General features: G+C 43.0%; 1 protein-coding gene across 3 annotated transcripts in view; it reads left to right on the forward strand.

The window, feature by feature from the left end:
* Positions 1 to 16786, forward strand: part of DPYD (dihydropyrimidine dehydrogenase) — a 490336-nt gene that overhangs the window by 371222 nt on the left and 102328 nt on the right. For all 3 annotated transcript variants that reach the window (XM_083510988.1, XM_083510986.1, XM_083510987.1), the window contains one exon: positions 14365 to 14485. In XM_083510988.1, the coding sequence (XP_083367114.1) occupies positions 14365 to 14485 (121 nt within the window). The remainder of the gene's footprint in view (positions 1 to 14364; positions 14486 to 16786) is intronic.

Here is a 16786-nt window from a genome sequence, read left to right on the forward strand (position 1 = left end):
ATATTTTCCAGTGTGACAGCAGCTTTAGCAGGTTTTTGAAAGAAAAATGCCTAAGAGCAAAGGCAGAGGCACACTGAAGATTCCTCCTCCGCACTCTGGAATTGCAAGCATCCTCTTTGTCCTTTGAAACAATTTCAAGGATCATTTTGAGGGTTGGATTTTGATTCCTAAAACAGAACTGAACAGACAACCCCAGTTCAGCCATCTATGAAAACACAGGCAAATTGGGGGCAGCCATTTGGGCACATCCCCACTGCCCTGGTGCACATGCTTGGTCACTGTCAGAAATGCACATCTGAACTATGGGTGTCTCCACACAGGCATCCCTTTGCAGGAGGCACTGGAGCAATAAAAGGGATTTGAACAAACTGCTGCCCAAATGCAGTAGATCCACTTTTTTCCCCTAATGACTTTCATGATTAGGAAAGTGGTGGGGACACGCACTGAAAAGTATGGGGTTGATGGATGGATTACTAAGGAGAAGACATGGATGGATAGATTACCAATGAGAAGACCCTACAAATAAATTAGGAAGAATGCAGGAAGAATATTAATCCTTAAGGTAAAGGGATCCCTGACCGTTAGGTCCAGTCGCTGACGACTCTTGAGGTTGCGGCGCTCATCTCGCTTTACTGGCTGAGGGAGTTGACGTTTGTCCACAGACAGTTTTTCCGGGTCATGTGGCCAGCATGACTAAGCCGTAGAACCAGAGCAGTGCACGGAAATGCCGTTGACCTTCCCGCCGGAGCGGTACCTATTTATCTACTTGCACTTTGACGTGCTTTCGAACTGCTAGGTTGGCAGGAGCAGGGACCAAGCAATGGGAGCTCACCCCGTCGCGGGGATTCTAACCGCCGACCTTCTGATCGACAAGCCCTAGGCTCTGTGGTTTAGACCACAGCACCACCCGTATCCTTTAGCACTCTGTAAACAAATCAGTATGAAGTAATTAACCCCCATATAAGCTTAGTGCAAGCAAATTGGGATGGATGTTGAATACATGGGTTATCTAGAGAAGCCCTATATGGAAGACTGGTGTGTTTTGCCATTCATGTCTTCTATTGAACGAAAGGTGACCTCTTCAGGAACCCTTGTGCATTTGCAAAAGAGGAAGGCACGGGCTATAAAAGGGGAAATAAGCTAACCAAACAATAGGAGTGAATTCTGAGTGTCTCCAGGAGCAGCCTTGTGCAAGTGACTATACACTTAACTATGGAAATGATTACTGTGGCATTAGAAGCTCCCCTTTTCTGTCTCTTCTGACAGCTGTCAGTGGTAGATGATGCCGGGCGAGTTTTTACTGTCAAGTTTTCTGAGAAGTAAGGAAATACATTCTGCAGAACCCTAAGCCAAGAGTTATTTTTCTTCCTACCCTGGGAAATTTCCCCCTTAATTTGACAGGCTTTAAGCAAATTGTTAGCTTTAATTAAGTTTGAAATGGGACAAGCACATAGACTAAAAAGCCCCTTGCTAGGACATGAGTCTGCAATAAGATTAGCTGTGAAATTCACAAATGGTGTCTCTTTTGCTTTAATGATTGATTGCAATTCTGTAATTAGGTACTGTGAAATTTCGGGTAGGATTAAGGCAGATTCAATTTTCTGAAGGTAATTTTGGACATCCCACAGGAGGAGTGGGAAGCGATTATGTTCTTGGTGTATCATCATGAACAAGGCAAAGAATAATCTAAGAGGTGGAACTCGGATAGTGGAAAGGCACTTAGAAAGCATTGATCTGCAATAATTGAAAACGAAGCCTTTTGCTTTTTCCCCTTTTTGGCATTGCTTGCAGTTTGGTGGAAACAAACAACAGAGTACTTATCACATGCCTGATCCTGTACTACTGACAAGAGATGGGAGCTTCGATACTAATATTAATATCCATTATGTGTTTGTTTTTAAGTTGTTGTGTTATATGTTAATTTGTTAGCTGCTTTTAGAAATTGTTTGTAAGCTGTTCTGGCAGTTTTATTGATTATATTACGAGGCTTTATGGGTTGCCCTAGGTACTTCCAGTGGAAGAGCTGGAGATAAATAAATGTGGTAGTAGCAATATTAACAGCAATTAAGCTACCAACAGAGGCAGATTAAAAAATTTCCAAAGCATTTCTTAGGTCCAGCTTCTAAGAACACAGCCCTGCCGAACCACAACAAGTCCCATCTAGCCAGACTCCCATTTCCTGCAATAGCCACCAGAACCCACCAGCAGCACTTGAAGGCAGTAACCATCTCCTGCTATTTCCCCAGGACACCCCCCCCCCAAACAGATATACTCTGGCATGCTATTTGTGGGTTCTAGCCCCACGTTGGGCAAAAGATTCCTGCACTGCAGGGGATTGGACTAGATGTCCCTCCCAGCTCTACTACATATGATACTATGATTCTGAAGATAAAGATTCCATACTAGCTATCACTTCTTCTGTTTCTGATATTCAGAGTGCTGTATCCAAATAAGCACATATTCATGCAAGAAAGAACTTTCCAACGTCTTGGGGAAATCCAAGGTTTTCAAAAGATATTTATTTATTTATTTTTAATCCCTAAAGCAGGCATCCCCAAACTCGGTCCTCCAGCTGTTTTGGGACTACAGTTCCCATCATCCCTGACCACTGGTCCTGTTAGCTAGGGATGATGGGAGTTGTAGTCCCAAAACAGCTGGAGGGCCGAGTTTGGAGATGCCTGCCCTAAAGAGTGGGGGGAAACCCAAATAACCCAGTTAGGACTGAGCATGGTCAGTGGGGATGGGATACCCAAGAGTGAAAAGGAATGGAATGGAGTATCCTGAGCAGGAAACACACCTCACTGCAACATTTTGTCACAGGGCCCCACTTGCTATGACTAATAACCATTTTTGGAGTTTATTCTTCATGAATTTGGCTCATGCTCTTGATGATGCTCTTGTATTTTGCATATTTTATTTCTTATATCTGTTAGGTGCTTTTCTCACATAGGGACCCCAAGTGACGTACATTGAAACCAGTTAAGTATACCCAATAAAAATCTAAGAACACAGTTAAGGATATAAAACAATTCAGGAGTTACTGATCCTACCCCGCTGAAAGAAGCGACAGTGTGACTCTTCAAATTGAAAGGTCAAAAGCTATGTAAAGAGAAAAGTCTTTGTGGCACCTGAAAATAGATAAAGATGGTGCCAGCCATGCCTTCCTGGGGAGAGCATTCCACAAGTAAGGGGCCACCACTGGAAAGGCCCTTCTCCAAACCTCCCACATGAAGAAGGGCCTCAGATGATGATCACAGGGACCAGGCTAGTTGATGTGGGGAGAGGCAGGCCTTGAGGTACTGAGACCCTGAGCCACATAAGGCTGTGTAAGTTGAAACCAGCACTTTGACTTGAGCCCCAAAGCAAATTGGTAGCTGGTGCAGCTGCCCCAGTTAAAATCCTGGATGTTGTCGAACTGTTCAGAATCACAGAGCTGTAGAGGCCATAGCCCCCCCCCCCCCCGATATTCAACTGAAATGTACTATCCTGTAATTTAAACCCATTAAGCCCAGTGCTGCCCTCAGAGACAGCAGAAAACAGGTCTTTGTCTCCTTCTCTACTTCTCTCAACTCCTTTCCTCAGTCTTCTCTTCTGGAGGTTAATAAACCTATTTCCTTCACCTTTTTAGTAGGACTTTTTTTCCATACTCCTGATAATATTCATTACCATTCTCTGAACCCGTTCCAATTTTCTATGTCCTCCCAAAATTATGGTGCCAAGAACTGGACACTGTTCCCCATTTGAGCAGTGCAGAGTAAAGTGGAACTATTATTTCCAGTGACTTGGAAACTACATGGTGCAGCCTAAATTTCAGTCATGTGAGCTCCTGTTGATAGTGTGAAGTGGTTCAATCAAGACCTATTATTATTATTATCATAATCATCATTATTATTATTCCATCTTATCTGTAGTTTAAGAGAACTATGTCTTTGGGGGTTCAATTAGAGTTATGTTTTTCTCTTATTTTCAAAAGTTTGGGAGGGCCTGCATCCCTGTATATTACTTGACTTTCCATACTTGGTTCTCAGCTTTTCCTGGTGTGGAGTGGCTGCAGAGTTGTTTGAAGAGGCATGTCTTTCAAATGTTGTGCTGATAAATTTCTAAAAAGTTCTGATTAGATATCTTTCAAAATGCACAGTGGCCCCATTTCTTGGTTTTACCATTTGAGACGAGAGCTAGCAACACTTCCTTTTCCTAGAGTCATCCACACAAGACATGTTAACTGAAAAAAACAGCTTAACTTTTCCAGAACAGGTGCAATAAATCTGAAACGCAACTGTTGTTAAAAGCATAAAACATTAATACATTTTTCAAACACTCAATATGCAGTTAACTTCCAAAAACTAGTAACTATGGAATGTTTTTCAGTCAGGTCAACAGTATTTCCAGAACTACATAGCATAATTCTGTGGGGCGTTTGTTGGAGGCTAACGGGGCCCGGGGTGGGATGTTTCCTTAGATGCAAGTTGTGTGTTAAAAAGCAATGGTCTTAAAATGGATGCTCTGGAGTCTTATCCTCGGGATATAGGCCTGGTTGCATCATTTGATTGTTGTTGTTGTTTAGTCATTTAGCTGTGTCCGACTCTTCGTGAACCCATGGACCAGAGCACACCAGGCACTCCTGTCTTCCACTGCCTCCCGCAGTTTGGTCAAACTCATGCTGGTAGCTTTGAGAACACTATCCAACCATCTCGTCCTCAGTCATCCCCTTCTCCTTGTGCCCTCCATCTTTCTCAACATCAGGGTCTTTTCCAGGGAGTCTTCTCTTCTCATGAGGTGGCAGGGCACCCAAGATGAACAGGTCATAATGGAGAGTTTTGACCAAACGTGATCCACCTGGAGGAGGAACCGGCAAGCCACTCCAGTATCCCTGCCAAGAAAACTCCATGGACAAAGACCACAGGCATCATTTGATTATACTCTGTCAATTGGTTTACACATGAGTCTGTGAAGCGTACACAACCAGAAACAGTATCTCCACAACATATTGTCGTAAAAGGGGATCTTCAGCTCTCGCAAATATGAAAGATCAGAAAAGACAAAGGCTTCTTTGTGTTGATGAGGAGATGAGAGTTAGTTTGTCTCACGTTAGACCTAATATAAATGAGATTACCCAGCAAAAGCAAGTTCACATCTCTTACTGAGTTTGTTTACATTCTTAAGGTACATACGTAAGAGGTTCATTTGTAATTATATCTTGGGAATGATCCATGTTCTTACATAGCTTCATTGTTTTACACTTTCTGGGTGTCCTGTGATCATATTATGAAGTATTTGTGTTTTATGTTATAAATCAAGCACTGATGGGAGCTGTTTTCCCCCACAAATGTATTTCTTATCAATAAAAAATGTGGTGTGGGGCAAGCAAATTTTTATTCTGAAAGTGTAGCCCGGGGGGGGGGGGAATGGGAATCACTGGTAGGGTGTGGAGTTAGGGAACAATTGTTTTTTAGGGGGGGTGAATATGGGGTCACATTTATTTGGTTTATGTGTTTTAATTGTAACTGTGTTTCTTGTCCTTGTTTTAGATTTTCTCTGTAAGTCACCATGAGACCATTTTATGGTCTCTGGCAGTGAAATAATACTAATGCTACTAATAATATGCACTACATTAAATAGATGAAGATGATATAGGAGGGAAGAGAGGAAACAAGGGCTGAACATCTGATTCCTTCTCTGAGAATCATGTAGCCTAATCCACAGTGGTTCTGCTGCTGCCAGTTGCTTCTGAACTGATTAGCAGAATATAACAGCATCCATAAGCTAAATGCATTTTGGTACAGGAAGCTAAAGTAATAGGGGTACTGGAAGCCAAATTAGCAGATTTCTGTGCTACAGTAAATCTCTCCTGGCCCTCAGGGTCATCCACTTATTTCCCTGGACTGAAACTATGTTACAAATTTAAAATTATGATTACAATAAACAGTCATTAGTAAAAAAGAGAGAGAGAGAGAGAAAGAGAGAGATAACGAAAGCGAGATATATTTTCAATATGGCAAGGCATAAATTATGCTATAATTATTATAGTGTTGTTTGTTTGTTGTTCAACCCCAAACATTAAGATCCTTTAACCTGATTAAGTAAAGCCATTTTGGGGTGGTTTTTCATTTGTTGATTTTGCAAATGCAAATGCCCATCTGTTTCCCCCCATTTTTTTGCAGCTAATAAGTTTTGCATACCAAGCAGTAAAAAAAAACACCAAACCTTTTCCATATAAGCTTCCTCAACTTTTTATTTTTATATATAATAGCAGCAGTACAGGCCTAAGGCTCTCTCATAACGTTGGGTTTTGGATAAAGGAGAGATTTGTATTACACTACTAGTCACGCAGGTATTCTGCGCAGAAAGAAGATCATTGTTTAATTTAATTTGAGTGCCCCAAGGTACGGTCTTTTATAGGCTACATTCCTATCTTCAGTCTTTATAATACCGGTCTTTGTATGTTAAAGCCTTGACTTCACAGAGATTTACACTAAGGAATATAAACCAGCTTAGATAACTCAGTAAAACTCCAGATGGGCAGCCCTTTTAGTGAAACTGTAACCTGTTTCAATTCAGCTCAGACCCTCATCAGACATCAGACGTCCTCCTAGCAGTGTCAGAGCCAATTCTGATTGGTGTAATTCCCACAATGCAAGGCTGTGTGTATGAATAACATGGCAAGGTGGGCAGAGGTGACTTGAGTGCATTGTTCCCATCTGATCAGTGGCGTAGCGTGGGGGGTGCAGGGGGGGCTGGCCACACCGGGCGCAACATCTGGGGGTTAGGGTTAGGGGGCGCAAATCCACGGGTTAGGGGGCGCAAATCCACGGGTTAGGGGGCACAAATTACTTGCCTTGCCCCGTGTGCTGACAACCCACGCTACGCCACTGCATCTGATTACTACCATCTCTTTGGTTGCGAAGCAGCTTGCTTGGGAAAGACCCACACAAAGGGTCCTGCTTGTAGGGAAGCATTTGTTTCTTATTTATTTTGCTTTCTTTGCATTGTTAAAGGTTCTCTCCTCCCATTTTACCCTCACACCTGTTCTGTGAGAGATGGAGACTGGCCCAAGGTCATCACTTCATGATTTGAGATAGAATTTTACCGTGTATTAGACAAGGTTTTTTGACTCAAAAATCATGTCAAAAAACTGGGGTTGTCCTATACACGGATAGTGGCATGGGGGGGGGGAGCTGCACACCGCTAGCTGGGGTGTGCAACTCCCCCCCCCATGCAGCTGCAGGTGTTTCCTGTTTCCCACAGTGGCGTGGAGGGGAAGCCAGCTGGTTGGCGGCCCGTGTTCTAGGGAGTTTCCCACCGCAGTGGCTTGGGGGAGCAGCTGCCCACTTTGCCAACCCCCAGCCTTTACCCCTAAAAAAGCTCAATAGCTTTGGGCCATCTCCCCTCGCTTTCTTTAAATTTAGTCCCCCAAAATAGGGGGCGTCTTATACATGGGGGCGTCTTATACGAATGACATTCTAGCCACTGCACTGAGGGGTGGCAGACTTCAGGTCTGGGGCCTAATTGTGACCTGTCAAGGAGCCAGCCAGCCAGCCAGCAATAAATCACATAGAGTAAGTGAAGGAAACAAGGTCTGCTCAGAAGTGCCAGGCCTAATGAGTACAGCAACTCTTCCTTGGTATGTCTTGTCCCTTTGATGCAGTTGTGGAGACTCAAGGTCCCCGCCTTCCTACAGCTGCCTAAGTCTCCTCCAGGGTTTTTCACAAGCAACCTGAGACTATGCTGGCATGCCTACCTTGGCATGTCCTGCTTCATGCCTCACCTGGTCCTGTGAGACAAGGGAGGAGAGGAGTTCGTTGCAGCATGAGGGGAAGACATCCTTGCTTCTTCATCAGCCTGACTCATCTCTGCCTCTGGGTCTCCCTCACCCCACGTTCCTTCTTCTGGGCTTCTCTCTGCCACAGATTCTCCCTTCTCACAAATCCGTTTTACCTCTTCAGCTTTTGACAGCCCCGCCTCCCAGTCTTCTCCCTGTGACCTATAAAACAAGAAGTTGAATAAGGACATGAAGCAGAACTTGGTTCCTCCAGTCCCAAGTGTTCTGTGAGGTCTTAATGTGCCAGTTGAACGCCAGTAATGATGAAGCCAGGTGAAAGTTCCACAATCTAGGTGCTGCCCCTAAGAAGGCTCTGTCTCATGTAGCTACCCAGTGCAATCAGACCATGGGGGATGACAGAATAGGTAGGCTCAGTCACACATGTGCCTTTGTGGCATGTAATTGTGCCATCAAGATGTAGCTTCCATGGTGTTATAAGCACAGTATACCATTAACTTATGTTCATTGTTTACTGAGGGCTGATGCAAGATTGGATATCCACTTCTAGCTACAGTTTTCAGGTTCTAGTTTATGGAAAATCACCATTAGTCTTCACTGCGGCCAATGCTGGTGCTTATGAATTGTTTAGTTGTACTTAATGGGATTTTTTTCTTAGCGAAGGAAACTGCTGCCTTTGAATGGTGAACAATGGTTAGGAGGTAGCCATGGTTGCCTTGGTACAACCCCCTAGACCTGATAAATGTGCAAATTTTTTAGGGGGGGGGGATTATGTCTGAAGGATGTATGCTCTCTTGGGGAGCTATGGTCTGTAAACCAGGCTCTCCAACAAGTATAGAGGAGCAGATTCTCTGCACACTTTTTCAGCTGTATCTCTCTATCCATCCACTCACTCTTGCATTGTTGTTGTTGTTACCTAGAATCTCCACAAAGTCCACTACATTAAACAGCAAACTGTGCATTAGAGAAATAAAGTAAATCAGTATTTGATAAAGCAAATCAATTTTCATCCATTTTCTGTCATCACTGACATTTTTGCAAGCTGATGAAAATCTGCTATCTCAGGTGCGAGGGCTAATTTGAGACACTTGCTAAGGAACTGAATATGAATGAGAAAAAATCAGTGTAGCGTTGATAACATTTGTTGTGAGAAAAAGTGGCAGCAAATTCTTTACACTGTCTTCTGGCTTTGTACAAGGTATTATTTCTGTACAGCAACTTTCTTCATGCTGCTACAGTGATGTTAACTCTGTTTCAACTTCAGCAACTCAATGACCATGTGTAGATGGGAGAAGAAAATTAATTGATTTCACATTTATAGGGAGAGAATTTTGATTGGATTCACATTTAAAGGTGAACCTACCTAATTTGGAATTTCCAAAAACCATACAGAAAAACAAAGCACAGCTGCCCTTTGAAATTTGTACATTTCTGTATTTTGCAATGCAGTTATCCAGTCAAGTAATGTGTAGAAAAATGTATATTTTATTGAAAATAATATGCAGAAATGCATTATATTGTGGGGAAATGCCTTGCAAAAAATGTGTATGATAGGCAAAATAACATAATAACATATGAACATGGATATAAAAAAAGAAATTCACACTACAATCCTGTTGAATTTTCAAGAAGTCTTTAAATAAAATTCACAAACTGATGGGGAAAAGTGGAAAACTCAACTTAAAATTGGAAAAATGAAAAAACCGAGAGAAGCTGAAATGGACGAATTAATTCATCTCTGTCTCTAGGACACGGATGCCTGAATCTAAAGACCTACTTTGGCAATTTCAGAGAGGCCTAGGAATACATCCTTTAAATAATAAGAAAAAAGCTTTGAGCCGCTGACTCCTTTGAACAGGTAGACCACTGACACTTCTAGGCAGGTGGAAATAAACAATATTGCATCTTCCAGATTTTGTTTCGCAAAGCTTCTGTGTGTTAGGATGACGGGAGAGAGAGAAAGATAATGTTGGCACGGTACATGCTGCTTTGCTTATAATACAGATATTCTCCCCATTATTGTTAAAATGCCTAAACTGGAGAAAATTATCACGAAAGCCTGTATGATTTGTACCTTCTGGAGGTGCTCTCTCTTCTAAAGTGGGTCCCATCAGGATATTCATAAGCGAGCAATGGAAGTCGCAAGGATGCAGCTGCTTTCGAAATGCCGGTGCAGCTCTCATGAATATTTCATGAAAGCTGCATGTGCAGGGGAGATCACCATTTTTATTAGCTAGAAATGTGCAGACCTAAGTCTGGGAGGGGCGCCGTTCATGTAAATACACCTTAGGCCCTGCCGATGCCCGTGGCATGTGTCTTTGAATGCCTACGATTAATTATTAAAGTGTTCAAAACACAACGGGGGGGGGGAATGGAAATACCCCTGAAGTTTTGCTAAACGGGAGATGCGGATCAAAAGCATAACACATCCTCCTCTTTAAGCTCTGCTCATATCCACTATTATTCCTAAGCGGGAAGCGCTCGCTTTCCTTTTCCAGAAATTTCCTGGGGATTATAACTGCACATAGCAAGCATTTTGTTGTGAAATGGGTAAAATAGAAACGAGCCCCCATGGATAGCAGTGCTCTTGAATTATTGTTGTTATTATTATTAGCAATTGCATCTCGCTGTTCCTCCAAGAAATCCAGTATATTATAGGATTGGGCCCATTTTGTCCTCAGAATAATCCTGTAAGGCAGCGGTTCTCAACCTGTAGGTCCCCAGATGTTGTTGGACTACAACTCCCATCATCCCTGAGCTCTGGCCTTGCTAGCTAGTGGTGAAGGGAGTTGTAGTTCAACAACATCTGGGGACCCACAGGTTGAGAAAGGCTGCTGTAAGGTCAGCCCTGTTTAGGGAAGTTTTTAATGTCTGATGTTTTATCGCTGCTTTATCATCATCATCATCATCATCATCAATTCTATTGGAAGCCGCCCAGAGTGGCTGGGGAAACCCAGCCAGCTGGGCAGGTTATGAAAAAATTATTATTATTATTATTATTATTATTATTATTATTATTATTATTATTACTATTATTATTTTACTACTACTACTACTACTACTACTACTACAATGCAAGCCCAGCACTCTACAGTCCCCCCTGTATCTACCACACTACTCTGACTTCAATGTCTCTTCACAATGGTACCACACAGGCTGTTCTCAACAATCAAAAGCACAGGTCACCTGTTATCCATTGAAACCTTAGCAAAGAAATCTCTTAATTCAATAAAGAAGAAGGTGCATTGTTGAGGAATAACGCAAGACACATGCAAGGACGAGCAATGGAACACATTATTATTTATGGATGCTCCATTATCAGAATATTTTAAGATAACGCTCTGCACTGTAAGTCAGCCAGCAGTGGTTTAAATATAGTGATGCTTACCTCAGGCTGAAGACGCAGACATAACATTTAAATGTGATGGAAGTGGTTTGACATACGTTGACTACCCTGAAAACAGATATGCTCATTTGAGCTATTTCCACCGCATTTAAAATGTTACATCTGTTCAATACAAACGTCTTTCTTGGTCTGATAAATGATGGTTTGATCAGATTAGGATTGCAGTGGCCGGGTTTGCACAGCACACCAAGCCAAAAGTATGACTTACCGAGACTAAACAAACATGCTGGATCCCAGAGAAGAGCTCGCACCTATTTTTTTTTTTCCTTCCCTCGTCCTTTAGCTCAGGGTGTTGTGACACCAAAGCCAAAGTTAAGGAGGAAAGTGTTTAAGCACGAACAGAAGATACAGCAAGGCAAACCTTGGCTCAACTGCCACTCCACACTGAGCTAAACGGACCCAGGAGGAGTAAAATGGCTGCAATCTCTGCTCTGAGAACCTCCGCGTTCACACTAAGTAAGCCATGGTTTGGCTTAGTGTTTATGAGCAAATTCAGCCTATATCTAAATCTGGTTATCGGCTGTTTTTTTGTGACGATACGCCCTTTAATCAGAGGCCTCTTTCTTTATGACAAATTTAATTAACTTCAGCAAAGAGCATGGAAGGAATACATGTAAATAATTATAGGAAAGGATCTAGCTGACACACGACTGGCGCGCTCGTACGGTTTGTTTTGGGATAAATTATTTATCATTCTCCTCAGAACTTTTTAACTCATTAAGATCATATTAGTCACGAAATCGGTGTTGCCGATTTTAACATAATGTATCAAAAGGCATTATCAGTAGCTGTCACAAGAGGGAGAAACTTATTACAGAGTAATAAAGTGAAAGACTGTTCCATGCTCTGGAATCAAAGAGCATTACTACTATAGAGCCATTATCAATAGAACAGATAGCTGATTGTCCTCTAAAAGATGGCTGTCCCACGAGGGCAGTAAGTGCTTGAAGATTTCTATTTCTAGCTTTAAAGAGAGCGAGTTGATTTTTTTTCTTCTTCCCCATTTAGCTTTTTGTCATCCTGAACCGTTCTTCAAAGGAGATGAGTGTTCAGAGAAACCATTTGACCTCTCCAAAATAACTGTGCTTAGGAGCTATTTGGGCGAGGGAGGTATGGGGGGGGGGGAAGGCTTAATACGTCTTTGTCAACTCATGTTGTTTAGTTTATTGGAGACTCCTGTGGCTCAAATGGCATTGATTACCTCCGGGATAGTTCTCTAGGACCACTGTATGCTCCAGACCCGGGTCCTTGGGTCTGAAGTGTCTTCCCACCCCCCTCACAAACTGACCGCAGAACAAATTACATAATAAACAAGAGTAGCCTGAGCTTTCACAGCCCAGCAGGAAAGTGCCCTTCATGGGACCCCTTCTATGTTGGGGCTGGGTGGAAATGTACTTCACTAGTGGTAGTGGCAGGTGACTACAATTTTAAACTTCTCACAGTGCCGCAGAATGCTGCATTGTGGGAAACTTAAGGTGGCAGCTTCACAGTGCCTTGTGTGGCAGGCCCAGGGCAAGATTTAGGCCCTGGTAGGACTCCAGATGCTGGCACCAGACCTGAAAACAAATTTCTGCTTAGTAGTAGGAGGCTCACTGTTCAAAATCACCTATACTCAGGAATAGCATTACCTACAGCAGGGATGGGGAACCTATGGCCCTGCAGATGCTATTGGACTGCAAGTCCTACTATCCCTGTCCATTTGCCAGGCGAATGAGAGCTAAAGTCCAACATCCCCTAGAGAGCCACAGATCCCTGATCCCTGCCCTACAGAAGTTAGATTTACAGGTTGCATACAGGTTCGTACAAAATTCTGAAGTGTAATCACAAGTGTGGAATTTCATACATCTTGGTTACTTTTCTTTGTTTTCTTCAAATTGCAACAGTGGTGTTATGTACTGAGTTGAATAGGATCCAAATTGCAGCAGTTTGATTGGTCCTAGAACAATAGGATCCAAAATGCAGCAGTCTGATTGGTCCGCAGAAGCCTCCCAATCCAACTCCAGGAGGGAGTGATTCTACAACCTGATTAGCCTACAGGAGAATTCCAGAATTAGCCAATCACGTGGGGCCCATTGTGTAAATAATGTATATAAAGCAGACATTTTTGGGGAACTTCCATTACTCCTCACTACTATGAGCTGAATAAAGAGCATGAAATCCACACTCGACTCCGAGTATATTTCAAGTGGGGAAACATTTTGAATAAAAATGGCAACTCCCATGGAGGGCAGATAAAAATAGATACCGTCATGTTTGGGTCCATACCCCTCCAAAGGTCTACCAGTTGGCTGGCTCTGGGCTATAGAATAATCAAAATATAGATAGTCTGAGTAGGCGAAATGCCTTTGACTTTTTGTTTCAGTTTGGTATGAGATGTTTTTGCCTGCGCTTAAGGTTTAATTCTGCTTGGACTTGTGCATTGTTGTGGAATTGCTCACCCATGGTGCAGCCATGATAAAGGCGTTCTCTTCCTATTTGTGGCATTTAAGCTTTCTGTGATATATGTGCAGCTCATCATAATTCCTCGGTACAAAGCAGCTTAATCCTACGTACAAACAATCTTATATGGTTAAATTAAAGCTGCTCGACTTATTACACCATTTTAATAAAATGAAATCCGATCATGTTAAAAAATAAATCCAGATATCCAAGTGCTTTTCAGTGCACTATTTGACCCTCGCAAAGTGGCTGTGTGAGAGAGAAGAATTGGCAGGGGAGGGACATCTGTGTTTGCGACCCACTGCAACCCGCTTCAAGGATCAACACAGGTTCTAGATTCACTTAAAATGAGTCATAAGGTTTTGTGGGGGTTTTTCAAAGTGGAGGCTCACATTTTTGAAAGCCCTCCCCCAGCCCCAGCCCTAGACCATGCACTTGTTTCCACATAGATTTGAGGCATTCAACTAGCTGATACTTATGGCTGTCCACAGTGATAGCTTGAGCAATCCTACATCATACTGCCAGCCCTCTGAGTTTTATTTTTAGGTATCAGATATATGGCAGGCATACTTTTCTTGCTGCCTTGGACTGGGAAGAAGGAATGCAGATACAGCTTAAGATAATGAGGCAAAGCAGAGCATTTAAGTATCATTTCAGCAAGCCACAGTGCAGCAGATTGTTGGAAAGTTTTGATCACATTACTTTTAATTATGCACTGTATTTATCTGACCTATTTGAACAGGATCCAGAGCTGGTGCGCAACATCTGTCGCTGGGTGAGGCAAGCTGTTCGGATTCCTTTCTTTGCCAAGCTGACCCCAAATGTCACGGATATTGTGAGCATTGCAAGGGCTTCCCAAGAAGGTAACAAGCTCAGATGTTTTGGCATCTCCCTGTCATATAAGCTCACAGCTTGATTAATCAGGACATGTAAGTGGCGTTGTAGCAAGAGAAATCTACTAAGGGACACGAGACATTTGCCATTTTCATTTTTGCCCTCTTTTCTCACTGAGAAACTTATGTGAAGGGATGCCACTGGTTCACACATTATCTGGGCCTTCACCTGGTGAAGGAGGTCGTGTCATCTTTTCTTCTCCAGGGCTGTCTTTTTTTTGGGGGGGGGTTTGAGGTGGAAGGGGGGCAAGACACCCTCAGTCCATCGTATTCTCTGTGCAAGTCTCAATCCCTTACTGCAACTTTCTCCAACTTGGCGCCCTCCCTAAACCCACAGCTTCACTGACTATTTGGCCATGCTAGCTGGGGCTGGTGAAAGTTGTAGTCCAGAATATCTTGAGGGCACCAGGTTGACTGCCTGCACCTTTAGATGCTGCTCCTCACCCTCACCATTTCTGCCGCCTACTCTCATTTGCCAAGCAAAGTACAAACAAAGAGTTTTGGCAACCCCTTCTCCTTATTTTCCACCACTGTTCATTTGCTTTACTCCATTTGGGCCAGAAGGGGAGAGACGGTGAGCAAGCGGGTGGTGATGGTGAGGAAGAAGAGGAGCAAATCTAGAGGGGGGACCTTGATAGTGGAGCCCTCACTGGGATGTGGGGTTCAGCAGGTGTCTAATCATGCCAATCCCTGATTCTGGACCTGCTTTCTTCTGCCATGCAGATGCCCTCACATATAAACCAAGCCACCCCACGCTGATACCTGATCACATGTATTCCTGGCTCATAGAATTCTTTTCTCTCCTTAGAAAGGGAGAGGGCAGAGAATCACATGGTCTAGATGCCAGCATGGAGCAGCTAAGAAACAGGGTACTCCATTCTTCCACTTCATGAAGACCCAGCTAGCATATAACCCATGAGCAGAAACTGATGCACTAAACCTTTTGAGAGACATAAACCCCCCCCCAAAAAAAATCCAGATTGCTTTGCTTATGGTTGTTTTATTCAAGGAAAATACAAAATTGTAAATCGTTGCTTGTTTGATGCAATTGATAATCAGATTGTTTCTTAGGCAATATATTATGTCCTTAAAAGGGCTGGCTCTTATTGGTTTCGTTCTCCTATTTAAACAAAGGGACAGCATGGAGGATATACACACATTCTTTATTTCAGTCCAAAGACCCACAAAAATATCTTCAAAAGGAAAATAGAACAGAAATACGGGGAAAGGGTTCCAAAGCCCTCACTATCCAGAGCGTGTAGGTTTCTGTTTCTTATTACTTCCAAGAGGAACTTAGCCACGGCCAGGATAGTATCCTTGTGTTTGTGCATGGAGAATATAATTGTAAGTTGTTCTACATGTTGTGAGGTGTGGGATAGCTTTCCTCAACACTCACCCAACATGCCTCCCTCCATCTCCTATGCAATTGGCCACTGGGGGTGGAGGCTAACATTTGATTGAATGAAGATTCAGTCATGCCGTCAATTTCCAGCATAAAATCCAGAAAACATGAAATAATCTTTAAATGCATCAGATTGTCTAAACACACATTCCTTGTGTGAATGGCCAGTCAAAACAATTAGGTAAAACCATGCTATTTTGGTTAATCCTATTGCAACTCTTCATAAGCACTCATCATTTGCTCATAGAAAGATTTTATTAAATTCACGTGTATTCCCCTTGTAGGTATCTCTCCATGGAGGGGGGGCATGATTTATATTGGAGTTGGACAATAGTGTACCCTCTGAAAGGCCACTTGAGAAGGCCAGAGCACAGAGAGTTCCCTGGCTGCATCCCTCTGGTTTTTTGGACTATTTCCAGCATTACATCAAAATAAACATGGGTTTGTTATCAAGTGTGCACTTAACATAGGAACATATGAACCTTCCTTGTCAGACTCTTGGTCCATCTAGCTCAGTATTTCTCCACTGACTGATGGCATCTCTGCAGAATTTCAGGCAGAGCTATTACCCAGTCCTACCCGGAGATGTTGGGGAATGGACCTGGGGCTTTCTGCATGCATATGCTGTACCAGTGAGCCACAGCCCTTCTCTGACCACAGCCACTAGCCAGGAGCTGCAAGCAATCCCTGCTCCATGGCAAGAGTAGCTGCTGTAAAGATTACTCTGTGTGACATCCTTGGGATACAGTCATATCTCATGTTACATTTGCTTCATATTAGGTTTTTTCAGGTTGCGTCCCGTGTTGACCCTGAAGTACCAGAAAGGTTTACTTCCTGGTTCTGCTGCTCGCACATGCGCAGAAGCGCTA

The sequence above is a fragment of the Podarcis liolepis genome (genome assembly GCF_965112155.1).
Source record: "Podarcis liolepis genome assembly, chromosome: 6".
NCBI lineage: Eukaryota > Metazoa > Chordata > Lepidosauria > Squamata > Lacertidae > Podarcis > Podarcis liolepis.